General features: G+C 36.3%; 2 protein-coding genes across 2 annotated transcripts; one reads left to right on the plus strand and one right to left on the minus strand.

Moving 5' to 3' along the window:
* The first annotated feature begins 8,685 nt into the window (after positions 1–8,685).
* Positions 8,686–11,981, plus strand: LOC133854093 (3-dehydrosphinganine reductase TSC10A-like). The gene is made up of 4 exons (XM_062290123.1): positions 8,686–9,404; positions 9,595–9,742; positions 10,275–10,565; positions 11,475–11,981. Coding segments are annotated over exons 1-4 (975 nt in total). The 5' UTR covers positions 8,686–8,870; the 3' UTR covers positions 11,477–11,981.
* A 2-nt stretch (positions 11,982–11,983) lies between these two features.
* Positions 11,984–13,488, minus strand: LOC133854100 (uncharacterized). Its single transcript, XM_062290135.1, has 5 exons — positions 13,140–13,488; positions 12,979–13,047; positions 12,583–12,655; positions 12,438–12,502; positions 11,984–12,298 (listed from the first exon to the last, which is right to left on the minus strand). The coding sequence occupies exons 1-5, from the start codon at positions 13,344–13,346 to the stop codon at positions 12,218–12,220; spliced, it is 495 nt and encodes a 164-aa protein (XP_062146119.1). The 5' UTR covers positions 13,347–13,488; the 3' UTR covers positions 11,984–12,217.
* Positions 13,489–13,952: the final 464 nt, after the last annotated feature.

The raw sequence follows: 13,952 nt of genomic DNA on the forward strand, positions 1-13,952 counted from the left end.
ATCCCTACAAATAGCAACCTGTGCAGAAAAAATAAAAAATAAAATAAAATTCCCAAATAACTGTATCATAATTAATCTTAAAAAAGAGCAAGGTTTCAGCAAAAGAGCAGGAGGTTGTGGGTGCTATGATGCCCAAGCATAATGGTGTTCAAAAACAGTTCTGTTTGTAGTAGCAGAGAGGACAAGAGCATTTGGAACAATATACTCATGATGTGCTTTATTGCGAGCAAAACATATATTATCATAAGCAATGGCAGCAAAAATTTGAAATAGATGGATATCTGATGCAAGAATACCAAAACTGCTAGGATTAAGGATAATTTGAATCCAATCTGAACATGTAAAGCAATAGTATCCATTTACCACAAAGATTGTCTCCAAACAATACGAGCAATAGGACAAGTAAATAAAAGATGATAGAGAGAATCCACCGAATAGGAACACAGAGAACAAGTAGTATCACTGTGGGAATTAGGGATGGAAGAGGAGATGCGCACTTTAGTAGGGATAATATTCCTTACCATTTTTCTCAAAAATAAAAAAAATAAAAGAAATAAAAGAAAAGAAAAGCTTTAAACGATGATTTAAATTAAGTTTCCAAATAGCCTTCTAGCAAAAGTTGGAAAGAGGGGAGGAGGAGGAAGAAACAAGGGAAAAGAGATGGTGATTAGCTGATTTTATGGAAAAAGCACGTGAAGTGGAAGGAGTCCATATAATGGAATCAAACAAAGGTTGAAGTTTGATTTTCAAGATTTCAGAAACAGTGGTTGAAGGAAAAAGAAATTGCAATAAGCTATACCGCCAAGTCAAAGAGGAAGGATGGATAAGATCTGCAATGACTAAAGGATAAGAAGAGCTAAAATAGGGCAAACAAGGCTCAGGTATAAAATTGGGCAAAGTAGGAATCCAAGAAGAGTACCAAATAGGAAGCTGTGAATTAAAACGATGAATAAAGCAAGCTCCAATAGTGAGAAAAAGGCACAGTAGATCTAATGCCATTTCAAATCCAAGATCTATAAGAAATAGGAGAATATAAGATATTACCATATTTAATATACTTCTGCCTTGAGAGAGAAACGTAGAGACAATCATAATTTGATAATAGCTTACAACCAAGTTTAGAGATAAGAGAAAAATTAATATCTTTCATATGATGGAAGCCCAAACTACCTTGATCCTTAGGCAAACACAGAGACCTCCAAGATTTGAGGGAGAGATTACGAGATTTGTCCTTAGGAAATCCCCACCAAATTTTGGTTGAAAGCTTTATCCAACTGATGACAAAGACCATCTGGGAGCAAAAAAGTACTCATCGCATAAGAGGGAATAGCAGAAGCCACCACCTTAACCATAACCGTTTTCCCTGCTTGTGATAAAGTTTTAGAATGTCGGCCTTCAAATTTTCCCTATACTTTATCCAAAATATTCGAAAAGACAGCCATTTTGGATTTACCAAATAACATAGGGAGACCAAGATGTCTAGCAGTAGCAGAGGTGCTAGTATTAAGGAGAATAGTTTGGATAGCAGAAATCATAGAGGGAGCAGTATTCTTACTAAAAAGAATATTAGACTTTGTGATATTAACAGTTTGTCCAGACCAACGGCTATACTTATCCAAGCAGGTTTGAATAATACAGGCTTCACTAGTAGTTGCAGTTGTAAAAATAACCAAATCATCAGCAAACAGCAAATGGCTTAAAAGAGCTCATGATCGAGCAATTTTAAAACCACGAAGACTGCTATAGAACAGACGGGAAATAACTTCAATTCCAATAATAAATAGAAAGGGAAACAGATGATCACCTTGCCTCAAACCCCGAGAGGGGGAAAATAAGCCAAAGGGGCTACCATTGAGGAAAACCGAAAAGGAAGAGGTAGTAATACAGAGTCGAATCCAGTTAATCAATTTCTTATAAAAGCCAAGCTTTTGAATAACAAGCAATAAAAAATTCCATTCTATTTTGTCAAAAGCCTTTTTTTCATATCAATATTAACAACCATAAGACCACATCTTTCACGCTTAGATTTAAGAATATGGAGCATCTCGTGAGCTAAAATAGAGTTATCCTGTATATAGCGGCCAGGAACAAAAGCTGTCTGAAACAGATAAATGATATTAGACATAAGAGGCTTGAGCCTAGTAGCAAGGAGTTTGGAAATAATCTTATAAATGATATTGCAAAGGCTTATAGGACGACAATGATGAACAGTAGAAGCACCAATCTTATAAATGATATTGAAAGAATTCCATATAGCTCGTAGAACAATATCTTTAATATAATCCCAATATTTCATGTAAAAAAAGAGTAGTAAAACCATCAGGACTAGGTGCTTTAGATAAACCTAGGCTAGCCAGAGAATCATGAATTTCAAATTCAGAGGGAATAGAACAAAGCATGACATTATTAGCATCAGAAATAGAACATTGAAACAGATCCAGGAGTTCATCAAAAGGAGTAGGATTAAAAGAAGTAAATATGGATTTGAAATGAGAAACAAAGCAACCACCAATATCAGCTCGATCAGAGAGCCATCTAGCATTTGAAGTTTGTAGAAGATCAATAGCATTTCTTTTACGACAAATCAAAGTACTAGTGTGGAAAAACACAAGCCTCGTTTGATTTGCGGAATGACTATTCCATTAGGAAAATGAATAGTCATTCATAGGAATAGAAGGTGACGGAATGGAATGGCTATTCCTAATATTTAGTTTGGTAAGAATACATATATTTTAATTGGAATTCAATCAAAATTACTAAAAAAAATCAAACATTTAAAAAAAAATTAAAAAGAAAATAAATTATTAAAAAAAAAAACAAAAAAAAAGAAGAAGAAGAAAACCCATGTGCGGCCGACCACCCCAATGGGTGGTCAGCCCCCCACCGATTCACTTGCCACCCCCAAAATACTCGTCCGGGGTGGCCGGCCAGCCAGTTAAGGGTTTGATTTTTTGATTTTTTTGTTTTTTAAATAATAATAAAATATAAAATAATAGTTTTTTCTAAAAAATATTGCATTTACCCAAAGAAATAGCTATTCCTCTTCGTAAAGGAATATGTATTCCAATGGGAATACCTATTCCAAGGAATAGACTAGGGGTGTACAAGCGGTTATAACCGGCGGTTATTGGCTAAAACCGCTAACCGCCTAGCGGTTATTTTTATTTTACCAACCGCAACCGCAACCGTTAACCGCCTAGGCGGAGGCGGTTATTTTTATAACCGCCGGTTAGCGGTTATAACCGGCGGTTTGAAACCGCTTTTGAATTCCGGTTTTGGGCCGGGTTTAGACCGGTTTTGTGCCGGGTTAAAATCGGTTTTGGGCTATTTTTACACCAATTTTGGGCCAGGTTTACACCTGTTTTGGGCCATTTTTTGTGCAGATTTTAATTTTTTCAAGAAAAAAATTTAATACTTTTTGAGCCTTTTGTCCTTTGTTACAAAATTAACAAATCTAAATACAAAAATACAAATCCAAAACACAAACATAACCAAATTCAAATCTAATTTTTCAAATCCAAATAACCAAATTCAAAACCAAAAAATTACTAATCCAAACATATTCTAAATTCCAAAACCAAACAAATCCACATACTCCAAATTCCAAAACCAAACAAATCCAAATAATCAAATACTCAAAGACATTACAAATCCAAAAGAACCAAATTCAAAACCAAAAAATTACTAATCCAAACATATTCTAAATTCCAAAACCAAACAAATCCACATACTCCAAATTCCAAAACCAAACAAATCCAAATAATCAAATACTCAAAGACATTACAAATCCAAAATAACCAAATTCAAAAGCAAAAAATTACAAATTCAAATAACCACATAGGCACATACTCTAAATTCTAAAACCAAACAAATTCAAATAAACAAAACAAATATTCAAAGACATTACAAATCCAAAATAACCACATAGGCACATACTTCAAATTCTACAACCAAACAAATCCAAATAAACAAATATTCCAAGACATTACAAATCCAAAATAACCACATAGGCACATTCTCCAAATTCCAAACCAAACAAATCCAAACCAAACATCCTTCTAGATATTAGATCAAGTCCAAGGATGCTTCATTCCTTGATTGAGCGCCATCTACAAAAGAAGAAGCTTTAGTTAATTGAAAAGTAACTAAGTAAGTTTCAAAAATAATAATTGTACAAATGAAAAGTTACAACTAATTTACAAACATTTACCTTCTTCTTCAAAGCTTTCCACAAATTCCTCCAACTCCCGAATGTCAATTGGAGTATTCCTTATCCAATTTTGTGTGCAAACCAACGCCTCAACGGTAAGTGGAGACAATGAACTCCTAAAGGGATCCAATATACGTCCCCCAGTGCTAAAGGCGGACTCAGAGGCAACAGTGAAAATTGGCATAGCCAATACATCACGGGCTATTGCTGCAATGATAGGATATTTAGGTGCATTAATCTTCCACCAACCTAAAACACCAAAGTCCTTTATTGCTGCTTCACACCCATCCAACAAATACCTATCCACCTCCGACTTACATTCAAAATCATTCTCTTTCTCAAGGTGTTGGGAGATGAGATTATGAATTTTATCCACTGCACTTTCTGTATAATCATCATCAACATTCAAGTTAGTATTATTTGCACTTCTTGAAGTCGCATTAAATTGAGACACCGCAATCCCCTGAAACTTACTATATTGCTCAATCAAACAATCCAAAAGCTCTCTCACCCTTTTCTCTATTTTATCCGCCCATATTGCCCCATTGCACCTTTTCAACCACCACACCAAAATCTTCATCTTGTAGCGCGGGTCAAGGACAAAAGCAATATATAACATCAAGTTCATCTTATCCATACTCCCCCAGTACTTCTCATACTTACTTCTCATACTGACAGCAACGGTACTCATGATGTGATCAGAACTAAGACACCCATCATTCAAGGCATCTTGAATAATACAAAGCTGCATGAAAAATAAACTGGCAGTGACATAATTTGAACCAGAAATTATCACTGTGACATCATAAAAAGTTTTCAAATACTTCACAAATGCCCTAGCATTTTCCCAATCAATATATGTAGGAACAACTAATTGACTATCATCCTCCCCTAATACTTCAAATGCTCTTTGGTAGTTTTCAGCAATACTTAGCATTAAGTATGTTGAATTCCATCTAGTAGGAACATCTAGACACACCACTTTCTTACTTTGAATATCTAATTGTTCTATACATCTTTTAAACTTTGCCATCCTCGCCGGTGAAGACCTTACAAATCTCACTGCATTTCTAACATTACAAATAGAGTCCTCTAACTCTTTCAAACCATCATTTACTACAATATTCAAAATATGAGCAGCACACCGCATGTGAAGAAACTCACCCCCTAAAACAGTTGAATTTTTTTCCTTTATCCTCCTTCTCACATAATCAATACCTACATCATTAGATGAGGCATTATCAACTGTAATTGTGAAGATACTATGAATCCCCCATTCTTGCATTGTATTATCCAACACCCTTCCAATAGTCTCACCCTTATGATTGGGAACTAGGCAAAACTTCACGATTTTCTTATGCAACACCCAATTACAATCTATAAAATGAGCGGTAACACACATGTAATTCAAGTTTTGTATGGATGTCCATGTATCAGTAGTGAGACAAACCCTTTGACTGCTCATCAACGCCTTCAAATGAACCTTCTCTTCCTCATATAATTTCAAACAATCTCTTTGTATAGTAACACGACTAGGCAAATTGAACCTAGGTTCCAATCCATTCACAAATAATCTAAACCCTTCACTCTCCACATGACTAAAAGGCAACTCACATAAGATGAGATACTGAACAAGCAAACGCCTTACACGATCCGGATCATACTTTACATATCCTAGTTGGGTGCCTTCTACCGCCTTCTTAACTGACATCTGCAACAAAGTTTGATCTTTGGCAATTTTTGGTTTTCTAAGTGGAGAGTTTGAACAGTTATAGGTAAGGTGGGTCATCATAGCTGAAGTGCCTTGTCTTTTATGGTGACACCCTATCAATCTCTTGCAATGATTGCAACAAGCTTTAGGGTTCTCCTTATCAATTGGTTCCACCATTTTAAAGTGCTCCCATGCAATAGATTGATTAACATGTCGTTTCTTGGATTGTGAGGGGTTCTGAGTATTTATGGAGGAAGGTGTTCCGGGACTATTCTCATCCATAAGAACAGGGGCAGGGCTACCCGTGGGAGTCGAAGAAGTATCAATTGCACCACTATTACTATTAGCATCCTCCATCTGCCATTTTAATTCAAATATACACATTTAAATACAAATAACAATTCTTATGCACAATAAGAGGAAACTAAAGAGATTACTGTAATGTGTATATTTGAATATAAAAACTACAACTTCAATTTCAAATATACACATTTATATACAAATAATTTTTTCTTTTTTAGCAACTACTCCATGCTTTTAGATAACATAGCTAGGGCTTACATGACAAATAGACAATCAGGTAAGTCAGAAACAAAAGTAAACCAAGCAATGCAACCAACAGACGAAAAGCAAGTAATGACCCTGTATATAATAAACGAAAGAACCCATCTTTCATTGTTCCATCTCAACAAAATACAATTATATAGTAATGACCCTGTAGCTGATCAGTTATTTGGGTCGCGAGCATTTATATTGGGCTAGTCAAATGTAGCAAATTTGGGTGAAAAATCACCTATATCTATCTAACTATTTTAACAAAAAAATTTGGTAAATACCGTACATTTACCAATCATTAAAAAAAAAAAAATCTTATTTTATTTTATTGTTCTTTCTTCTCAATTTTTTTTTCCACCTCTTTGAGAAGAGACGGAATTTTCAAAATATGATCGTCAAGAAAAGATAAATATTCAAAAATGTGATTGTTAGAAAAATAATAAATAAATATTTAATTAGAACAATAAAAGTGGATAATTAGTATAGAGAGAAAGATGTAGTTTTGAAAAAGTGAGTAATTAAATTACAAAAAATGTAGTTTTTTCTGTTAAATTACTCATGGCCATTGAATAAGTCACTACAAAAATGAATACAGCAGCCAAACCAAAATCATCATCATCTTTTCTCCTTATTATTCATTCTTTCATGCGTTAGTGGATTCATATGCTCCATTTATTAACAGAACAAAAATAATACAGCAGCCAAACCAAAATTCTTATTCTTATTCTTATTAGAGAAATTTGAGTTTTACACAAGTACAATAATCCGAGAACAACTAACCGAAGAGAAAGATTCTAATAAATTCTAAGAACAAAAAACAACAACAATCATAATAAACAATGAACACCTTATCCCACTTAATAACATCTTATGTCTGTTAAGCAGTAAACACCTACGGTTTATCTTGAACAAGAGATGTTATTGAAGACAAACACAAGTACAAACGAGAGCAAGAAAAGAATAGAAAAAGAAAAGAAAATAATCTCTGGGTTACTGAGTAAATGAAAGAATCCAGATCTATATGCAACACACATAAATCATGTAGAAAAAATGGTATAAACAATTGGTAAACAGAATGGGTATTTGGCATTTAAGATCACCTGTATAACTGACTTAGACCCAACAAATGCTTCAATCTTTTTCCAGTCGCGGTCAAAGCTGATTAGCTGAGTACAATAATAAACATAGATAATATAAGGGAATAATTAAGAAATCACTCAGGAAAAAAAAAAAAAAAAAAAAAACGAGAGAAACTTACAGTGTAGTGGCGGCGGAGACGACCGGAGGCGGAGACGAGCGGCGGCGGAGACGAGATGGGCAGAGACGAGATCACGAGAGGGCAGAGAGTCCAGACTCCAGAGACAAGAGGGCGCCGTCGGCTACAAAAATGAAATGGGAGGGAATGGAATTGGAAACCTAAAACTATAAAGCAACTTTATATATATTATCAAAACGGCGTCGTTTTGGGCATTGCTGAATGCCCAAAACGACGCCCTCTAGGCTCTCAGGTCAGTTTTTTTTTTTTTTTTTTTTTTTTTTTTTTTTATAATATATATATATATATATATATAAAAGCGGTTAGCGGTTATAAATAACCGCTTTTAAAACCCTATAACCGCTAACCGCCTCTGCTAGGCGGTTAGCGGTTATTTATAACCGCTTTTAAAAGCGGTTAGCGGTTATAAGCGGTTATAAGCGGTTAGCGGTTATAACCGCTCCGTTTGAACACCCCTAGAATAGACCCCAAGCAAAAAAAATGATTATTCCATAGGAATAGGCATTCAATTCCAGGGGTCTATTCTGTGAACCAAACGAGGCCCTAATATTAAGATATTTGCAAGTAAGCCTAAGTTTTCTAGATTTAGATTTCCAAAGAGATTCTTATTGAATAAGATATTTATTAAGCAAAGACTTGAAATGAAGCCCTAAAGATAAGTTATAAAAGGAGAAGCTTGTTGAGTAAGATCTAAGTAAAAGGAAAATGGTATCCAACCTACTCATAATATCACCAAAATGATACTTATTTTAACATTTAATAGCCCTTTTAGTAAGTTTGAGTTTTTGAGTCAAACAAGAAGAGGATGAACCATAAATAACGGTAGACCAAGCCTCATTAATAACAATACCATAAGTAGGATGACGGGTCTAAAATTCTTCAAATTTAAAAGGTCTATGGAGTGAAGGAGAAGGAATAGCAGCATTAAAAATTAAAGGTTATGATATCTAAACTATTTAGCAATTTGATGGAAAAATAAACATAAAAAATAAAACGAGAGATCAGGGCGGAGCAGTCGATACTCGATATTCCTTCAGTACAAGCCAAAAGTAGCGCAGATATGCCAGATACGGGTTAGAGTCAAACACATCGCCACCGTCGCTTTGCATTACCCATCAATGGCAGACGCAAACTTCGCCTACCTCTCTCTCCTCCTCCTCCCTCTAGCTCTCCTCCTCGTTCTATACCTCATAGTCCGGCCTCGCCCGGTCAGGATTCAAATCAAGGACCGCCACGTGTTCATCACCGGCGGATCGAGCGGGATCGGGCTCGCCCTGGCTCACCGGGCGGCGTCGGAGGGGGCGCGCGTGTCGATCCTCGCGCGGTCCATCGACAAGCTGGAGGCGGCGAAGGAGGAGATCCTGCTCGCCACGGGGATCGACGTGGCGGTGTTCGTGGCAGACGTGCGGGACTACGACGCCGTATCGAGGGCCGTGGAGGAGGCGGGGCCCATCGATGTGCTGGTGGTGAATCAGGGGGTGTTCGTGCCGCAGGAACTGGAGAGGCAGGGGTTGGATGAGGTGAGGTTCATGTTGGACGTGAATCTGATGGGGGCTTTTAACATGATCAAAGCTGCTTTGCCTGCCATCAAACTTCAGCGGAGGGACCGTGGCCCCGCTTCCATCGCTCTCATGTCTTCCCAGGCCGGTCAGGTACTGAACCACAACCTACCCCTACTCAATTCAATGGTGATATCGTCATAATCTTAATAATTTAATTTACACAGTAGAATATTTAGAAATTTTAGAGCATTTTAATCCAGATGATATAAAGTACTTTGTTTATTTGTTTTTTTTTTTTTGTGTGGCTTTAATTGTCTTGAATTTATGTGTGGTTTCGTAGGTGGGTATCTACGGCTACACAGCGTATTCCGCCAGCAAGTTTGGGCTCCGGGGTTTGGCAGAGGCTTTGCAGCAGGAGGTCATTGCGGATGACATCCATGTCTCTCTTATATTCCCTCCGGACACCGACACTCCCGGTCTAGTCAAAGGTACGAAATTGAGGCTTTTCTTTTCTTAGTACTAATGTATTGGTGTCACATTTTATGAGGAATCATCCCAACTCATTAGGGCGAGTTTGTTTTAGATTTCAAAAGAACTGCTTTTACAGATTGGTTCACTCGAATATTTATTAAATTTATGGTTTTTAGGCTTACATGATCATCAAGTCATATATATTTACTGGCTGCTTGAGTTCATAAAGTTCGTGATATTTTGAAATGGGCATCGATGGATACGATGCCTTCATCCATTCTTACATTGTCCTGGCTTGGTACCTATTTAACTCCAAAATGGAAAATCACCATCTTTTTGTTGCTTTCGTTAACATGAGATTATGATTAAGATCACTACAGCATGTTATTCTAGATGTATCCTCTAGTAGAAAATGTATATGCACAAATCTGTGTGTTTTTGTTTACTCTGCTTGTTAAGTGTGTTTCTAGTTCTGACCATGTGGGACTTTTATCTATTGTGTTGTATGTAACTAAATTGGGGTTTTGGACTTTTGTCTGCTGATTATAGAAACCGAGATAAGGCCACAGCTCACCAGTATCATTGCAGCCTCCTCTGGTGCAATGAAAGCTGATGAAGTTGCCAAGAAAGCTTTAAATGGCATCAAATCCGGTAGCTTTATTATCCCCTGCAACTTTGAGGGCCTGTTGCTGTCTATAACAACTGCTGGTTTATGCCCTCAGAGATCATTCCTGATGGCATTTGTCGAGATTGTTGCTGCTGGTATCACCCGCTTTGCAGCTCTATGCTTCCAGTGGAACTGGTATGGAAGCATAGAAAATTGGCATGCAAAACAAAATTGTAAGTATTCTACAAAATGATCCATCAAACATCAAGAGGATTGATACCCTCACCTTGTTTATTTTATTTTACTAGTGGGAAATATCCCTTTTTAATTGTTTAAAAGAACAAAGTTTGAATAACTGACATATGTCACCTGTTCTTTTTGATGTTCATGATACCTGAGATCAACAATAGGTAAAAATCTTATGCAGAAAAATGCACCCAAGACCAGTTTTTGGATCATAAATTATGCAAGTCTTATAGCAGGCTCCTATTTCATGTTTTTCATGACATTACTCTTCTAGTTCTCAACTCTTTTCCAGTTGGTGAGGGGTTCAAATCTATTGAATCGTTGCTGGGAGACAATCAGAGAAACTAGTCCTTTTTTTTACGTCTTTGTCTAGGATTTCAAACTAGTCCGCTGTTGAATAAAATCCGGTCTAAATATGCTACCTTTTATCATTTCAATAAGATGGTTCTTTGTCTAGGATTTCAAACTAGTCTGTGGTCGAATAAAATCTTGTCTAAATATGCTAGCTCTTATCATTTCAATAAGATGGTTGCTGGTTTCTAACATCTTTTCTTACTTTTGGATCTTTGATAAAGTTACTTTAGAATGTTTAGGTTGCTGTCTGAAGTTTTTTTTTCTTCTTGAAAATCTATGTGAGGTTGTATTTTGATTTTTTCTTGTGTTTGCTTATTCGGATATAGGCTTCTTCTTTTCTTCTTTTTACTTTTTATTTTTTATTTTATTATTATTATTATTATTATTATTTATTTTACGTACACTATGTTATGTAGGATTTTGGCACTTCTATGGAGCTATATTGTGGCATAACAATCTACAAACCATTGCTTTCGTCATTTTGCTTACTTCCGAATGAAGGGAATTCTTGTTGCTAATGTCCTGATGTATTGTCTTTACAGGAACCTAGGAATTCTTGATTCTTGCTGTCAAGTATGGATGCCTGTGGATGGCGGTTGTCATTGTGTTGGTCACTATGAGTTTCAAGTTTCCCTGGAGTTGCTGGAAGTTGGTGTTTTCAACCTTTACCACTGTTTCAGAAACTGGAGTTTGGATTTTGTTACTGTCAATCATGTTGCTTCAGGAACCGAACTTCTCTCTCAAGTTTATGGGCATTGCAGCTATGCCCAGAAATGATGTTGCCTTAACAGATTGGGCAACCATCTTCCTTTCGTTCCCCATTCATATTGCTACGTCAAGATGGAAATGATAGGGGAACTTAAGTCACTTTGTAGCAGCAGTTTAGGACTTTTTGCAATCGCAGTTTTGTTTGATTGAACTTACTTCCCTCTGTTCAGTGCTCATTGAGAACGAATATACTGTGCTTTTTTCCCTTTTCTTGTAGAATTGTGTAATCAGATGTTTTGAATATGCTTCTTAGGTTGACTTTTCAACAAGTTTTTAACTCCCCTTCCATCTCAAGACAAATATTATATTGAGCTTGAATTGTCAATAACAATCTTTTGGGTAGAAAAATTTGCTCCAATGAATTTTACATTACATTTGAAGCAATAAAGAAAGTGTCGGAAAGAGAAGAAAATGAAAGAGAGAACACTGAAAGGATAGGACTACTGCTATTTTTGGACAACTGTAGTCGATAACCATGGATGTGCTTCACATAGAGCGGGTTTGCCAGGGCGCCTGGCTATGATGACAATCCTTCTACCTTCGGCCTTGTGTAACCCAGGTTGATTAGCTTTTGTACCAACATCTTCTCAGCTTCTGCCTAAAATCCCAAAGGAGAAGGAAGAAATAAATCAATAGATAAATTCCTTGACGATCCAAACCAGAGCCAAACTAAACTAAGAAATATTTACAAGTGTGTGAGAGTGAGAGTGAGAGTGAGAGTGTGAGAGAGAAAAAACCTCAAGCATAGGACTGTTCTTTGGAATATTGCAAGCCAGAATTATATTGAGACCAGTCTTCAACACTACAAGAAAACATGGCACGTCAGTCTGGGCGCCGGAAACCCATAAATCCCAAAAACCAACATACGTAATCAAAACTAACCTAATCGCCGAGCAATGCCAGATCCTGTATTATCAGAAGTTCCTCCAAGTATGGAAGCAACACTAACCGTATCCTAAATACCAAAATATAATGCATAATCTTTGAATTTGAATGTTAATTCTAATGATTGTCACTGGGAAGCTGATTCCCTAAAATTCTTTGGGCATTCATTCTAATGAGTACATTTCTTTATATCTCAACTATTGTTTTCAAATAAAATTGTAGAGATTTTGTTATAAATGTATTTATCATCTTTATCGTTCAATTTGAATGTAAAGGTTGAGATTTAAAGAAATCTACTCGATAGAACACCTTAGGAAATCTAAGGAATCGTGATCCCACTGTTTCAATGGTGCACATGGAGAACATAAAAAACTACAAGGACTAAAAACTTACAGGCCGTGTAGGTGCAGCTGCGTATAAGTGCCCTAATTTGGCAGAGTTGCAACCGACCCACGCGTATATCTACACGGTAAATCACAAACCATTAAAGATATATGAGAAATAAAGAACAATTAGAAGAGAGATGTATCAATTTTTAAGACAATTAATTGGACCTGTTTGGGAAGGCGGAGGATCTGGAAATGAAGAGTGATCTCGTTGAAGACGTCGCTGAAGCACGTGATCTGCACGCCGCCACCGCCGTTTTGCTCCTGCTCATGGTCTTTATGGTTTAGACCGGGTTGTTGCTGCTTGTCTTTGAAAATCTGAGAGGAGCTTAGGGCTTCGTTCAGAGCGTCCACGTCCGATTCTCCACCGGCCATGATCAACTAAAAAACCACCTATAGGGCTCAATTACGATTTACGAGTCTCAAAAGTCCACAAGAATTTAGGGTTTTTGCGCAGAGTCTGAGACCCAACGAAAACCCCTCTCCTCTCCTCAACTTTTTTTTTCTTTTAAACACGAAGCTGAGCCGTTGCAGTCCCATTAGTTAATAATATTATTTTCATTTGTTACGTAATTTCTCGATGTGGATACTCCTCAACAGGACCTCAAGTAAAATTCGCACGACAATATTTTTTTTTTTTTGAATGCGTTCGGTACTACAATTTGCAAGCTAAAAAATGCGGTTGTAAATCAAATTACAAAAAAAATGTACCGTAATTGGGAGTATTTTTTTAAAACAATTTTTTTTTAAAAAAAAAACAATTATGATTTCAAAATCTAGAAAAATAGGGTTTTAAATTACCAGCAAAGAATGTGCATTTTTAAACACACATGTAAAAACTAAACTACAATTTTATCAAACATTTAATTATATTTTCAAATAGCTACTTTTAAACGGCATCTATCTTTTTTATTTCCCTTTCTGGGTTGTTTGGGCAAGTATTCTCCAACACGAACGTTTGTAAATATAAGCCATTTGCAA

The sequence above is a fragment of the Alnus glutinosa genome, chromosome 1 (genome assembly GCF_958979055.1).
Source record: "Alnus glutinosa chromosome 1, dhAlnGlut1.1, whole genome shotgun sequence".
NCBI classification, from domain to species: Eukaryota; Viridiplantae; Streptophyta; class Magnoliopsida; order Fagales; family Betulaceae; genus Alnus; species Alnus glutinosa.